The 12,917-nt window shown below is 50.1% G+C and overlaps 1 protein-coding gene across 1 annotated transcript in view; it reads left to right on the top strand.

The window, feature by feature from the left end:
• Def8 (differentially expressed in FDCP 8 homolog) overlaps window positions 1-11,905 on the top strand; it is a 19,686-nt gene extending 7,781 nt beyond the window's left edge. Inside the window, exons 5-13 of the mRNA XM_050165121.1 lie at window positions 2,452-2,601; window positions 3,613-3,754; window positions 4,899-5,063; window positions 5,992-6,119; window positions 6,401-6,514; window positions 7,897-7,977; window positions 8,529-8,669; window positions 8,871-8,980; window positions 10,136-11,905. Of these exons, the coding sequence (XP_050021078.1) occupies window positions 2,452-2,601; window positions 3,613-3,754; window positions 4,899-5,063; window positions 5,992-6,119; window positions 6,401-6,514; window positions 7,897-7,977; window positions 8,529-8,669; window positions 8,871-8,980; window positions 10,136-10,238 (1,134 nt within the window). The 3' untranslated portion in view covers window positions 10,239-11,905. The remainder of the gene's footprint in view (window positions 1-2,451; window positions 2,602-3,612; window positions 3,755-4,898; window positions 5,064-5,991; window positions 6,120-6,400; window positions 6,515-7,896; window positions 7,978-8,528; window positions 8,670-8,870; window positions 8,981-10,135) is intronic.
• Window positions 11,906-12,917: the final 1,012 nt, after the last annotated feature.

A 12,917-nucleotide genomic window follows, 5' to 3' on the forward strand; every position in this document is an offset into this window, starting at 1 on the left:
TTTTTTTTTCTGAGACAGGGTCTTACTATGTAGCGTGCTCCATCGCTGCCTCCGCCACCACCACCACACCAGCTAAGAGCAAGTGTTTTTACTGGCTGAGCCATTGCTCCAGCCCTCAGTCTCCCATTTTTAACTTTTCATTTTGAAATTAATTCTACCTAAGCTTCTAAGGCTAGCCTAAAACTTGCTTGTAGTCCAGGCAGGTCTTGAGTTTTTTTTTTTATCCTCCTGCCTCAGCCTCTCACATAGTTAGTCAAGCCCAGAGTGGTTTTGAAAGCACACCTCATGGTTCCTCTCTGCCACAAAGTGATCTCTGGTGCGGAAGGAAGGGCAGCGCTGTCTTTCCGCCTGGTCTTTCAAAAGCCCACTGTGTGGAAGGAGGACCGAACCTCTTGAGGTCAGAGTCAGCTGACACCCCCACCCCTACCCCAACCCGCTCCGAGATCTGAACCTGGAAACAGCATTCTAGGTCTGGGCCTTCGCGAGGCTCGGAGCTTCTGGGTCAGTGTGAGAGCACTCAGGAGTGCCCAGTCTGGGATGAGCTGCTTTAGGCGCTCACCACTTTTTAGGCTTTTTAGCCCTTAAGTCAGAGGCCTCTTCCTCATTTTCTCGGCTTTCTTTTTAGAAGTGAAACAGCCCCGGGAGGTGGTGGAGCACTCCTTAAATCTCAGCATTCCGGAAGCAGAGGCAGGTGGATCTGTGAGTTTGAGGCCTCTACAGAGAGTTCCAGGACAGGCTCCAAAGCTACAGAGGGAAACCCTGTCTTGAAAAACAAAAACAAACAAAAAGGAAAAAAAGAAAGAAAGAAATGAAACAGCATGACTAAAAAGAGCTATTGGATGTAGATGTCTCAAGAGGAAGTGTGTGCGTGAGCATGTGACGTTGGGAGCCTCGTCACACACACACACACACACACACACACACACACACACACACACACACACACACACAGTGTTAGATAAGCCCTGGCTACCGAGCAGCACTCCCAGCTCTTAGCAATCGTTCCCACCCCCACCCCTTGAGACAGGGTTTCCTGTACTTTGGCAGTCCTGGAACTGGCTCTGTAGACCAGGCTGTCTTGGAATTCAGAGATCTACCTGAGTGCTGGCTCTAAGTGCTGGATTAAAGGCCTGTGCCCCGAGGCCTGGCATTTTTTTTTTAAAATATTTTCTTCTCCAAAAAGCTACAAAGAAACCCTGTCTCGCAAAACACACACACAAAATATTTTCTTAATTGTGTGTTTGGTGTATGTGTCGGTACATGAGTACACGACACACGTGTGTAAGGCAGCTGTCAGTAGGAGTCTTCTATCGCTCTTCACCTTGTTTATTGAGATAGGGTCTCACTATGCAGTCCTGACTGGGCTGGAACTCACTATGAGATCAGACTGGCCCCTGCCTCACCTACTCCTCCCTATTTATTTATTTATCAGAGTCTGTCCCTGAGCCTGAAGCTCACTTAGCAAGACCAGCGGGCCACTGGGATCATCTTGCTTCCATTTCCCCAGCACTAGGCTTACAGACGAGTTCTGCCCTACTCAGCGTATTATCGGTGTGCTGGGGAATCCCAGCTCACATCCTCATACAAGCACTTAACTGAGGGTCATCTCCCCAGCCCCTTGTTCTCTCTTTACGACAGGTTCTCAAGCAGCCCAGGTTGGCCTCAAACTTGTTATGTAATTGCTATGTAACTAAAGATGACTTTTAACTCCTTTTTTCCCTTCTTTTTCCTATTTTTGAGACAAGTCTCTAGCCCTGTCTGACCTCCAATCTGTTATATTTCACCTTTGCCTCCACCCCCTGAGGGTTTGGATTACACAGACCATCAAGTAAGGTTTATTTGGTGGAGACCGAACCCAGGACTTAAGTATGCTAGACATAGCATTTTATCAACTGAGCCCCAGACCCTGCTGCAGGTAGATTGGTCCAGCTAGGAGCAGGGAGCGTAAGTAGATTCTTCTTTTTTTTTCCTTGGTTTTTCAAGACAGGGTTTCTCTGTAGTTTTGGAGCCTGTCGTGGAACTAGCTCTTGTAGACCTAGACCAGGCTGGCCTCGAACTCACAGAGATCTGCCTATCTCTGCCTCCCGAGTGCTGGAATTAAAGGTGTGATCCACCACAGCCCAACTATGAGTGGATTCTTTTTTTTTTTTTTTTTTTTCTTCGAGACAGGGTTTCTCTGTGGCTTTGGAGCCTGTCCTGGAACTAGCTCTTGTAGACCAGGCTGGTCTCAAACTCAGAGATCCGCCTGCCTCTGCCTCCCGAGTGCTGGGATTAAAGGCATGCGCCACCACCGCCCGGCATGAGTGGATTCTTAACTCTCCTGGGCCTTGAGCGAGCTGAGGTCTGCTCTACGCCTGACTACTCCTGAGGACAGCTTACCTTCCGTGGGGAGGAACTTCTAGGTGGACATCTGACTATGGTCAGCTGACTGTAGCCTTCCGATCTGGGCAGGGTCTTTTCCTGGCCTCTGATGTCCAGCAGCTGCGGCAGGCCATTGAGGAGTGCAAGCAGGTGATTCTGGAGCTGCCGGAGCAGTCAGAGAAGCAGAAAGATGCCGTGGTGAGGCTGATCCACCTCCGGCTGAAGCTGCAGGAGCTGAAGGTGGGTGCGGAACTGCTTTACTGCAGTAGAGCCTGCGGCGGGGCTGGAACTGTGGGAGGCAGGAGGACAGGGTGCCCGTGGCTCCTTACAGGGGTTGAGTCTTCTCTGTTCTCTGAAAGGCTAAAGTAGGAAGAAAAAGCAGGATGAAAATGGAGGCTGGTTACTTCCCTGATAGACACACGACAGTCCCTCTGATTGCGAGGGACAGAAACCTCCAATCCTAAGGTGCTTAGAGCAAAAGGAAGAAAGATTGTTTTGTTAACCGTTTTGGGCTGGGGAGGCTTCTAATAATGTCAGGAACCCTATACTCTTTTGACTCTTTTGATCTGTTTTTTTTTTTTTTTTTTCGAGACAGGGTTTCTCTGTGGTTTTGGAGCCTGTCCTGGAACTAGCTCTTGTAGACCAGGCTGGTCTCAAACTCAATGAGATCCGCCTGCCTCTGCCTCCTGGGATTAAAGGCAGGCGCCACCACCTCCCGGTGATCTGCTTTGTTTTTAATCCACCTTCAGGGAGGCTCTCTGAGGGGCAGAGATGACCTCAGCAACTGATAACTTTTCTCACTTTTCTCAGTGTGGGCAGGAGGTCAGTCATGACTGATTGGCCAGGCCTGGGTCACAAGTTTAGGGAACATTCACAGTAATTGACTATGAAACCATCACAGCCCTTGGTTCGTTTTGTGACACTGAAGCAAGTGTGTTGACAACCTCTGGGGAATGATAACCTGAAGGTGTGGACAGGAGGCAACCGTGTATCATAGAGTCCAGCCCACAGAAGTCCAGGGCTCTTAACTACTGAGCCATCCCTCCAGGCCTAGGCCCATAGTGTGTGTCCTTGAGGGTTGGTACCTAGCTACCTGTTCTGTTGCTAAAGAGAGAAGGGGAACATGAGTTTGGGCTGAAACTCAAACTGTGCTACAAGCAGTTCCTGGAAGGCGTTTGCTGAGGTCCTGAGCGAAGGGAAGGAGCTGTAGCTTAGCTCACCTGTGACCTTTCCGTGGCTTTTCCCCTACAGGATCCCAATGAGGAAGAACCCAATATCCGGGTTCTCCTAGAGCACCGCTTCTACAAGGAGAAGAGCAAGAGCGTCAAGCAAACCTGTGATAAGTGCAATACCATCATCTGGGGCCTCATTCAGACCTGGTACACCTGTACAGGTGGGCCAAGACCTAGGCCCACTCCTATACAAGCTCTGCTCCCAGACGTGGCTTATGTCCGATTGTCAGGAATGTACAGAGGGCCAAGCATTGCTGTGCCCTGGAGATGAGAGAAGCAGAGGAGACCAGCAGCAAGCACGCCTGCCTTCGCTGGCCTTGATTCCGGATCTGAGCCCCCTAGTGTAGCGGCAGGAATCAGAGATGGTTTTTGAAATTTAAATTCACCTGAGTTGAATATGTAGATTAGTTTTGTTTTCTACTTTAGGAATGCTCAGTAGCCAAGCAAGGCTGGTGGTTACCGTGTTGGATAGAACAAAGGGAATATTGCAGAATGATGGAACTGCTCTGTATGAGAAACCAGATTAGGAAGTGGCCTGGCACGTCAGACAGTGCTGTAAAGGACAATGGAATAATACTTATGGGGATACAGGGGGCACTATTTTTGGTAGAATAAAAAGACTCATATGACAATTTAAGCAAGCACTTGGAGGTCAGGGCACAAGCCAGGAGTATTATCTAAGGAGGAAGGATGTGTTATGGGGAATTGTATGTGCAAAGCCCCTGTGGTTGATGTGTGTTACTTACCTGTGAGGATAAGTACCATGTCTAAGGGGAGGTGTATTAGAAGTACAATCAGAGGGGACCAAGGGCATTGCTGCGTGTGCCGTGAGAACTGTACGTGGGTGCCGAATACTTAGATTCTGGTTGATGAGCTGAGCTGGAAGGAAGAGAGGATTGTCTCTGGCAAAGGTTGGGTACTGTGTGAGTGAGGTCAGCGTGGTTCCAGAACTAAGTTGGAGTCAGGATGACTCATGTGGTAGTCTCAGCCCCAGAAGGATAGAGCCACTGAAACCTGAGATGGGAGATGGGAGAGGACAGTTGAGATGGAAGAGGGGAAACTTCATTGGATAGCTGGGGTCTGACGGATGCTAATGGTGGGTTGACTAGATGTGGGAGTCATGAGTACGAGACAAAGCTTAGGGTCCAGAGACGTGAGGATCTTTGAAAGGTTGAGCCACCCAGTAGTGCAAAGTGAAAGTCTTGGGTTGATGAGGACGGTGGAGGGATCTGGGTGTGTGTGCAGAGCAGTCCAGCTGAAGACCATCCACGAGTTTTGAGAGATGTGGGTGTTTTCCTGCTGCAGGGTGTTATTACCGCTGTCACAGCAAGTGCCTGAACCTCATCTCCAAACCCTGTGTCAGCTCCAAGGTTAGTCACCAGGCTGAGTATGAGCTGAACATCTGTCCCGAGACGGGGCTGGACAGCCAGGACTACCGCTGCGCCGAGTGCCGTGCTCCCATCTCCCTGCGTGAGTGAAAGATGGGGTCCTCGTCCAAGCTGGGGAAGAACAGTGGCAGAAACGATCCAGGAGGGGCACCCGGTTGGTGTGTGAGATGCTGTACCACAACCATAGCAGCTGAGTGAGGGCCAGGGGCCGGCACCGTCCAGGTGCCTTGTTTTAGGGATGTCACACAGGGAAGTTACCCATCCCTTCAGGTCCATAGGAACAGATGGTTTCTAGCTGTTTCATGACTTGTCCAGGTCTCTCCAGGGCTGATGTCTGGTCTCTGACTACAGTGCCTTTGTGTTCCCACTGTCACAGAGAGCCCACAAAGGCAAGGACTAGGGGAAAACAAATGACACAGCACTGGGGATATGGTTCACTATAAGAATGCTTGCTTATGGGCTCAGAGGTTAAGAGCACTGGCTATTCTTCCAGAGGTCCTGAGTTCATTCCCAGCAACCACATGGTGGCTCAGAACCATCCATAGTGAGATCTGGTGCCCTCTTCTGACCTGCAGGCATACATGCAGACAGAATAACTGTATACATAATAAATAAATAAAAAAAAAGAATACTTGCTTAGCATACATAAGGCTCTTGGTTTCATCCCAACTGTGCAGAAGAAAAGAAAATGAAAAATATACAATAATCACTTTCTAGAGATGGAAATACTAACTACTATGAGTTTGTGGGGTCCCTACATGGCTTCTTTCTCTCTTACTACTCTGTTGTCTCATTTTGCTGATGAGTAGACAGGGTGCTGGGACACTGGGGTGGCTGAGGGCCTCCTGGGTAGGAATGGGTAAGCTGAGTCTGTGGGGCAGGGAACCCCTAACTCAGCTTACTCTTTATTGCAGCCTTGATGAGCGAGCATGGACTGAATCCTTGGGCAGGGAAGGCGGACCTTAACCCCTAATAGCTATCCTGACCTTGTAACCGCCTGGCCCCCACAGGAGGTGTGCCTAGTGAGGCCCGGCAGTGTGACTACACCGGCCAGTACTACTGCAGCCACTGCCACTGGAACGACCTGGCCGTCATCCCTGCGCGAGTGGTACACAACTGGGACTTCGAGCCACGCAAGGTTGGGCTCTGGAGATGCGGTGGCTCTGAGAGTGGGGAGGGAGAGTCCCGTGCAAGGTTGGGCTCTGGAGATGCCGTGGCTTTGATGGTGGGGAGGGAAAGTCCCGGCAAAGTTGGGCTCTGGAGATGTGGTGGCTTTGAGGGTGGGGAGGGAAAGTCCCGCGCAAGGTTGGGCGGTGGCTTCGATGGTGGGGGGGGGGGAGTAGGGAGAGGGCGGGGCATGTTTTTGGCCCCACCAGCCCTAGCTCTGCGAGCTAGCTGCTCACTCAGCTCCCCCTGCAGGTGTCCCGCTGCAGCATGCGCTACCTGGCACTGATGGTGTCTCGGCCAGTGCTCCGGCTTCGGGAGATTAACCCTCTGCTGTTTAACTACGTGGAAGAGCTGGTGGAGATCCGGGTGAGGCTGGGCCTTGGTTAGGGTCCGGATGGGCTTGTCGGGATGGGAAGTTCTGCAGGCTCCTTGTCTATCTGCTGAATCGAAAGTATTACAACCATAGAGACAATGTTAAACTCGCTGATAATCTCTTAGGAAAAGCAGAACCTAGGGTGGGGGCTCATCCCTGTGATGTTAGCACTGGGGACGTGGGTAGAAGGATCATTAGTGTGAGATCGGCCTGCGCTTGGTAGTCAGATAGCCTATCAGAAAGTGTGTAGAGGGGGGAGAGGGAGAAAGAGATTTTAATTCTATCCATTTATCAATCAACCATCTATCACCTGTCTGCCTATTTACGTACCAATCAACCATCTTTCATCTGTATCATCTGTCTACCTATTTGCCTACCAATCAACCATCTATCATCTGTCTACCTATTTATCTACTAATCAATCATCTGTCTACTTATTTACCTACCTGGCTGGGAATGTGGTTCCTTTGTTAGAATTTCTAGCTTAGATGCAGGAAGCACTGGGTTCAGTTCCCAGCATTGTATACATCTGGCATGTACAGAACATGTAGCTCAGGCTGACCCTGAATTTGATATATAGCTAAGGCTGCTCTTGAACCCTGACCCTTCTGTCTCTACCTTCCAAGTGTTGGTATACAGCAGGTTGGTGCTTCTATGCCTGTCTAAAAGTCTATTCTGCCAAATAGAACCAAAATGTTATAATATGCAGTCAACATAAAACTTGTCAAGATATTTTATTATTTTTGTGTGTACTGTAACCTTGAATTCTAGTGTGTGCCCTATACTTACAGCAGTCCAAGTGAAAACTAGACATTTTCAGCAGCTCTGTATGGCTTTAGCCACTGGTCGCCAGACGAGTCGGGGCAGAGGTTAGGAAGTGCTGTAGGGCAGGCAGGAGCTGATGACATAGGCAAGGCAGTAGAAAGGACTTCGATTCCCTGTTTTAGGGGAGGGGTCTGAGGCAGAGCAAGGAGAATGGTCAAGGTCGAGGCGTTGGCCTAGGATTTTGGCCCACTCTGTTGGATATGACTTAGTGCTGTCTTGAGGCAGCAGGGTGGGCTCACCGCTTGTCTGTGGAACTGGGCAAAGTGACGTGACGTGAAAGGGAGATCTCAAGAGGCATCTTTAACAGACAGACCTCAAGATCCTGTGATTTGCCCTTGAGGTTGGATACCCACTCAAATGTAGGACCATCTTGTGGAATTTGAGGGCACCTTCCCCAGTCGCTACTGCCCTTGCCCACAGTATAAGGAGAAGCAGACTTATGAGCATGGCCCCTATGAAGCCAGTACAAAACCAGCTCTTAGCCTTACAGAAACAGCCACGGTGTCACCCGTGTGCCATGGCTGAGCTGTCCACTGTTGTCTGCCTGCAGAAGCTGCGCCAGGACATCCTGCTCATGAAGCCATACTTCATCACCTGCAAGGAGGCCATGGAGGCGCGGTTGCTGCTGCAGGTCAGGTTGCGAAGGGGCAGGTCTTAGACACTGTTATAAATTATGGGAACAGTCAGCAAGTTCCAAAACAGCGAGGGCTGTTACACAGAGGAACCCTGTCTCAACCCCCCCCCCCCCAAATTATGAGAGCAGTCAGCAAACAGGCCCTTGGGGAATGGCCAGTGGGTCAGGAAGGCAAGGGACTAGGCGGTATGTCAGAGTGTGAGCTCTGTACATAGAAGCAAGCAGAGCAAGGGGTGGGGTGAGCTGGAAGGTGTTAAACAGAGACCAGGACCGGGAAGAGGCACGGATAGCAGGGGGAAGCTATGGTCAAAAGCGAGGCGCACCGAGCAGCTGTTGTGGCTGGAGGGACATTATCAGTGTGTGAAATGGGGGCAGAGATCAGGAAATGCTGCCGTGGCCATAGCTACCATTTGGCTTCTCCAGGCTCTTGAGGTCCCTATACAGACGCCCTATGAAACTTGCGGGTTTCCACAAGAACTCTGGGCCATGGGTGGGGAATGGGGAACCCTTTCTCTGCATTTGGGGTCACACCTGCTGGGTCTTGACAGCTCCAGGACCGGCAGCATTTTGTGGAGAACGATGAGATGTATTCTATCCAGGACCTCTTGGAGGTGCACATGGGCCGCCTCAGCTGCTCCCTCACGGAGATCCACACGCTCTTTGCCAAGCACATCAAGCTGGACTGTGAGGTGGGTCTCCCCGTGCCCTCTGTGATGGTGGCCCTGCCTAGAGGAGACTCTTCTCCCATGCCCTCTGTGATGGTGGCCCTATCTAGAGGAGACTCTCTACTGTTCTGTCCACCAGTCCTCAGGGTCTGGATTGGCCAGTGCGTTCCTGGCCTGAGTTGGCATTTACTTGCCAGCCATTAATCCTGATTCCTTTTCCAACAGCGGTGCCAAGCCAAGGGGTTTGTGTGCGAACTCTGCAAAGAAGGCGACGTGCTGTTTCCCTTTGACAGCCATACATCTGTGTGCACCGACTGTTCAGCCGTCTTCCACAGGTGGGTGTGGCCCGTGACTTACTCTGCTAGGTACTCAGGCTCCTCCCTGCCTTCTAAGCAGAATGCCTTCCCTTGCCCCTGGCTGCAGCTGGTCTTGTGGAACCTCAAGCTGCTGCCCAGGAGAGAAGAGGCAGACATTTGGGCTTTTGCTGTCTGGTTTTCAGAACCCTTTGCTGGAGTTAGGCCCTGATGTCTATGTCCACATTAAAAGTTCCATTAAGGGCCTAGGAATGTAGCCTGGCATGCATGAAACTTAGGTTTGATTTCTAGTGCAGAGCAGAGCGAAGCATGCTAGTACATGCATGTAATCTTAGCACTTGGGAGGCAATAGCAGGAGGATCCAAGTTCAGTCATCCTAAGCTACATAGCAAGTTTGAGGTCAATTTGTGTTACATGAGACCCTGTCACAAAGGGGGAAAAAGTTCCATCAGGAATGAACACCTACGCTGGGCTCCTTAAAATATCCCGCACGAACCTCTAGAGCCTTCCTGGCCCGGCTCGCTCACAGGGTCCACTACTGCTTTGTTCTGCACCTACAGTAGAGTTACTGTTTCTGGATCAGTACAGGCCAGAGGGGCCCAAACCTGTGCCACCCTTCATGCCTGAAGAGAAAAGTTTAAAAACCAAACCAACAAAGGAGTCTGCTGAGCCCTGTTGTACTCTGACACACAGTTTGGGAATCGCGGGTAGACGCTGCATTAGTGCTGATAAACGATGGCGTTGGCTGAATAAGAAAGCTCAGAGGACTGAGAAGATGGCTCAGTAGGTAGAGGAGCTGTCTGCCAAGCCTGCTTACTTGGTTTTGATCCCTAAAGCCTGCACGGTGGAAGAAAAACCACGTCCCTCAAGTTGTTCCTATCTTCCACTGGCATATCGTGGGTGTCCCGTGTGTGCCCACCTTCACGTGTTCAGGCACAAACACACAAATAAAAGAAAGCTTCGAGCTGGGTACGATTGCTGGAAGCCTGACTCTTTCGTAGAGGCCAGCACCTACGTACCAGGCTTTGTGGTAAATCATACTTGGATGTAGATTCTGCTAATGCTCTATGGTTGTGAGCATCTCTGAGCTTGATTGCCAATTTGCAGGAAGATACTGAGACTAGCCCAGGACGTAACATTTTCCGTGCAGAATCCAGCCTATCTTTCTAACCTCAGGGACTGCTATTACGACAACTCAACCACCTGCCCCAAGTGTGCCCGGCTCAACTTGAGGAAGCAGTCACTTTTCCAGGAACCTGGTCTGGATGTGGATGCCTAGAACGTTGGAGGAGACACCAGGCACCATATCTTCCCTTCTGGCTGTCACCCTGCTGGCATTGCCGTCCAGGTGTTCATTCTGCTGTGGAGACCCCCCGCCGAGAACATTCTCTGGGCCAGAAGGAAGTGACTGGTAGCCACCAGGACTGCCATTCCCCAGGTGCTTGCTGAGATTTGGAGTTCTATACCTGGCTGTTTATTGGGTGTGCTGCTACAAGGGGTCAGAATGCTGCTTCTGCCCCACTGTAGGCTCCCTAGTTAGGGGAGCCTGGGTGTGACTCCCCAGGAAAGGTGGATCACTCTCCTATGACACAGAGCCCTCTAGTCCTTTACAACCAGTCCTTCTGGCCCTTAGAGAGGGCCCTGCTCCTGTCTACCGCCCTGACAACTGGTCAGACACTCTAGAGGCCTGACCAGTGAGACCAGAGGGGACCTCCTGATGGAATTTTATCTCTGCTGTAGATAATTTAGGTTCTACTTAGAGGCTCCTATCCTTCTTAGCACCTTGTCTCCTTAGGGCTTCAGGTTTTCTCTGGCTGGAGCTGTTCACAGTGGTGTCCCATGGACTGTCTCAGCATCCTGAGAGTCCTCCTCCTCCTCCTTAGTCGGTCGGTCCTGTGTGTTTCCCTGCCCTTTTTACAATAGGGAGGGAAGGGATCTGTGGAGTTTTTCTTGGCAGATACACCTGCTCCTGCCATTGCCTAGTCCACGTTATCCTGGTGCTCTGAGCTGGGCAGTTAGGGACTCATTTAAGGAAGATATCTCAGCCTCAAGTTACATAGATGGGGCTATGTCCCTGAAACAGGTTCAAGGTCAGGTTAGCTGGTCAGTCACTGTTGTCCTGTGTGGCATTTGGGGGACCAAATTTTCCCACAGAAGTCTGTTCTGTTGCTGCAATTCTCTGGTTAAAGATGACCAGTCACTGAGTGATGATTCAGGAGTCTGAGGCCAAGAGCTACGAATCTTTGCTTAAGAAAGACACAAGCAGGAGGTGGATGGCCAAGCATGAAAGTCTAGGCTTTGAGGGTGGGCATGACCTATAACTTTGCGGTGAGGCACCTCCAGGCACACACCCCATAAATCCTATGGCTGAAGATGTGTGGAGTCAGGGGTCTCAGAATGTGGCTTCTGTCCTTCCTTGGGAAGCAGGAACTGCTTACATCTGCCCCTTTCCTCTTTGCCTGTGAATTGCTGTTGACGGACACAGGCCAAGGAGTGTCACAACTGGGATTTCCCTCACTTCTAATGAGGCACAAGAAGGGACGCCTCAACTTGCAAGATGAAACTTAGTTTGCTGGCTTGTTTGAGGGGTGGACGGATATACTGCCACCGCCTCCTTGCTCCTCTGTATCATCAGGTAGCTTTACTCTTGCTATCTTTTCTGTTTCAATTTTCCCATCTGGAAAGTGGGGAAAGTGGAGTTGACCTACCTCAGGGTGGAGGAGGAAGGAGGCCTTTGGGTGTGATGTGGGTCAGCAGCAGGTCCCTGTTCTGCTTCCTCTTTGGAGTCAAAGAGGGTCTTAAAACCAAATGCCATTTTCCTATCCCCCGAATCTTGTTTTCTTACCATTGTATCACATTTCTGTCCTGTGGCTATGGCCCTTCCCGAGCCTCCTGTGTAATCAGCATCACATGTTCCCAGCTATAAATCATAGTGTCTAAAGGAAATGTTACTAGTCTGGTGTTTGTTGAGCAAAGTGGTGGACCCCCTCTTAAAATACACCCCAATGTAGATTTTCATAGAATCATTTGAGGATCCTTCTATGAGCCCACAGCTTGATAAGAAGAGTCTGCGTATCCAGGTGGTGGTAGTGGTGAACACTTTTAATTGGAGCACTCAGGAGGCAGAGGCAGACAGATCTCTGAGTTCAAGGCCAGCCTGGTCTACAAAGTGAGTTCCAAGACAGCGAGAGCTACACAGAGAAACCCTATCTCAAAAAAACAAAAACAAAAACAAAAACAAACAACCCAATATATAAGAAGACAAATAAATTAAAAATATTTCTTTTTTTCATGTCCTTAATTCAACTATCAAGGAAACTAACATTAAGATCTTATTCACAGAGCTGGGTATGGTAGTGCATGCCTTTAATTCCAGTACATAGGAAGTAGAGGCAGGCAGATCTCTGAATTTGAGATCAGCTTGGTCTACATAGTGAGTTCCAGGCCAGTCAGGGCTATGTAGAGAGACCCTGCATCAAAAAAGCACAACAAAGCAGCAAGATCTGTTCACACTGGGTGTGCAGCTCAACTGGAAGAGAATATGCCTGGCATGCATGAAGCCTTGGGGTCGATCTCCAGCATAAAGTGGGCAAGGTGGCACATGACTAATCTAACAATCCCTGGAGGCAGAGGCAGGAATAGCAGGAGGTCATAGTCACCTTTGGCTGTATAAATATATCTGAGGGCATCTTAAACTATATGAGAGTCTGTCAAAACAGAAATCAACTCGGGAGACAGAGGCAGGCAGAGTTCAAGATCAGCTTGGTGTACAAAGAAAGTGCCAGGACAGCCAGAGCTACACAGAGAAACCCTGTCTCAAAAAACAAACAAAAACACAAGCAAAACAAATACAACCCAGGACACCTTTGCTCCTCAGAGAGAGAGAGAGAGAGAGAGAGAGAGAGAGAGAGAGAGAGAGAGAGGTGTGTGTGTGTGTGTGTGTGTGTGTGTGTGTGTG

This window comes from Alexandromys fortis, unplaced genomic scaffold (genome assembly GCF_014885135.2).
Source record: "Alexandromys fortis isolate MF-2015 unplaced genomic scaffold, M_Fortis_MF-2015_v1.1 scaffold_165, whole genome shotgun sequence".
Classification (NCBI taxonomy): Eukaryota; Metazoa; Chordata; class Mammalia; order Rodentia; family Cricetidae; genus Alexandromys; species Alexandromys fortis.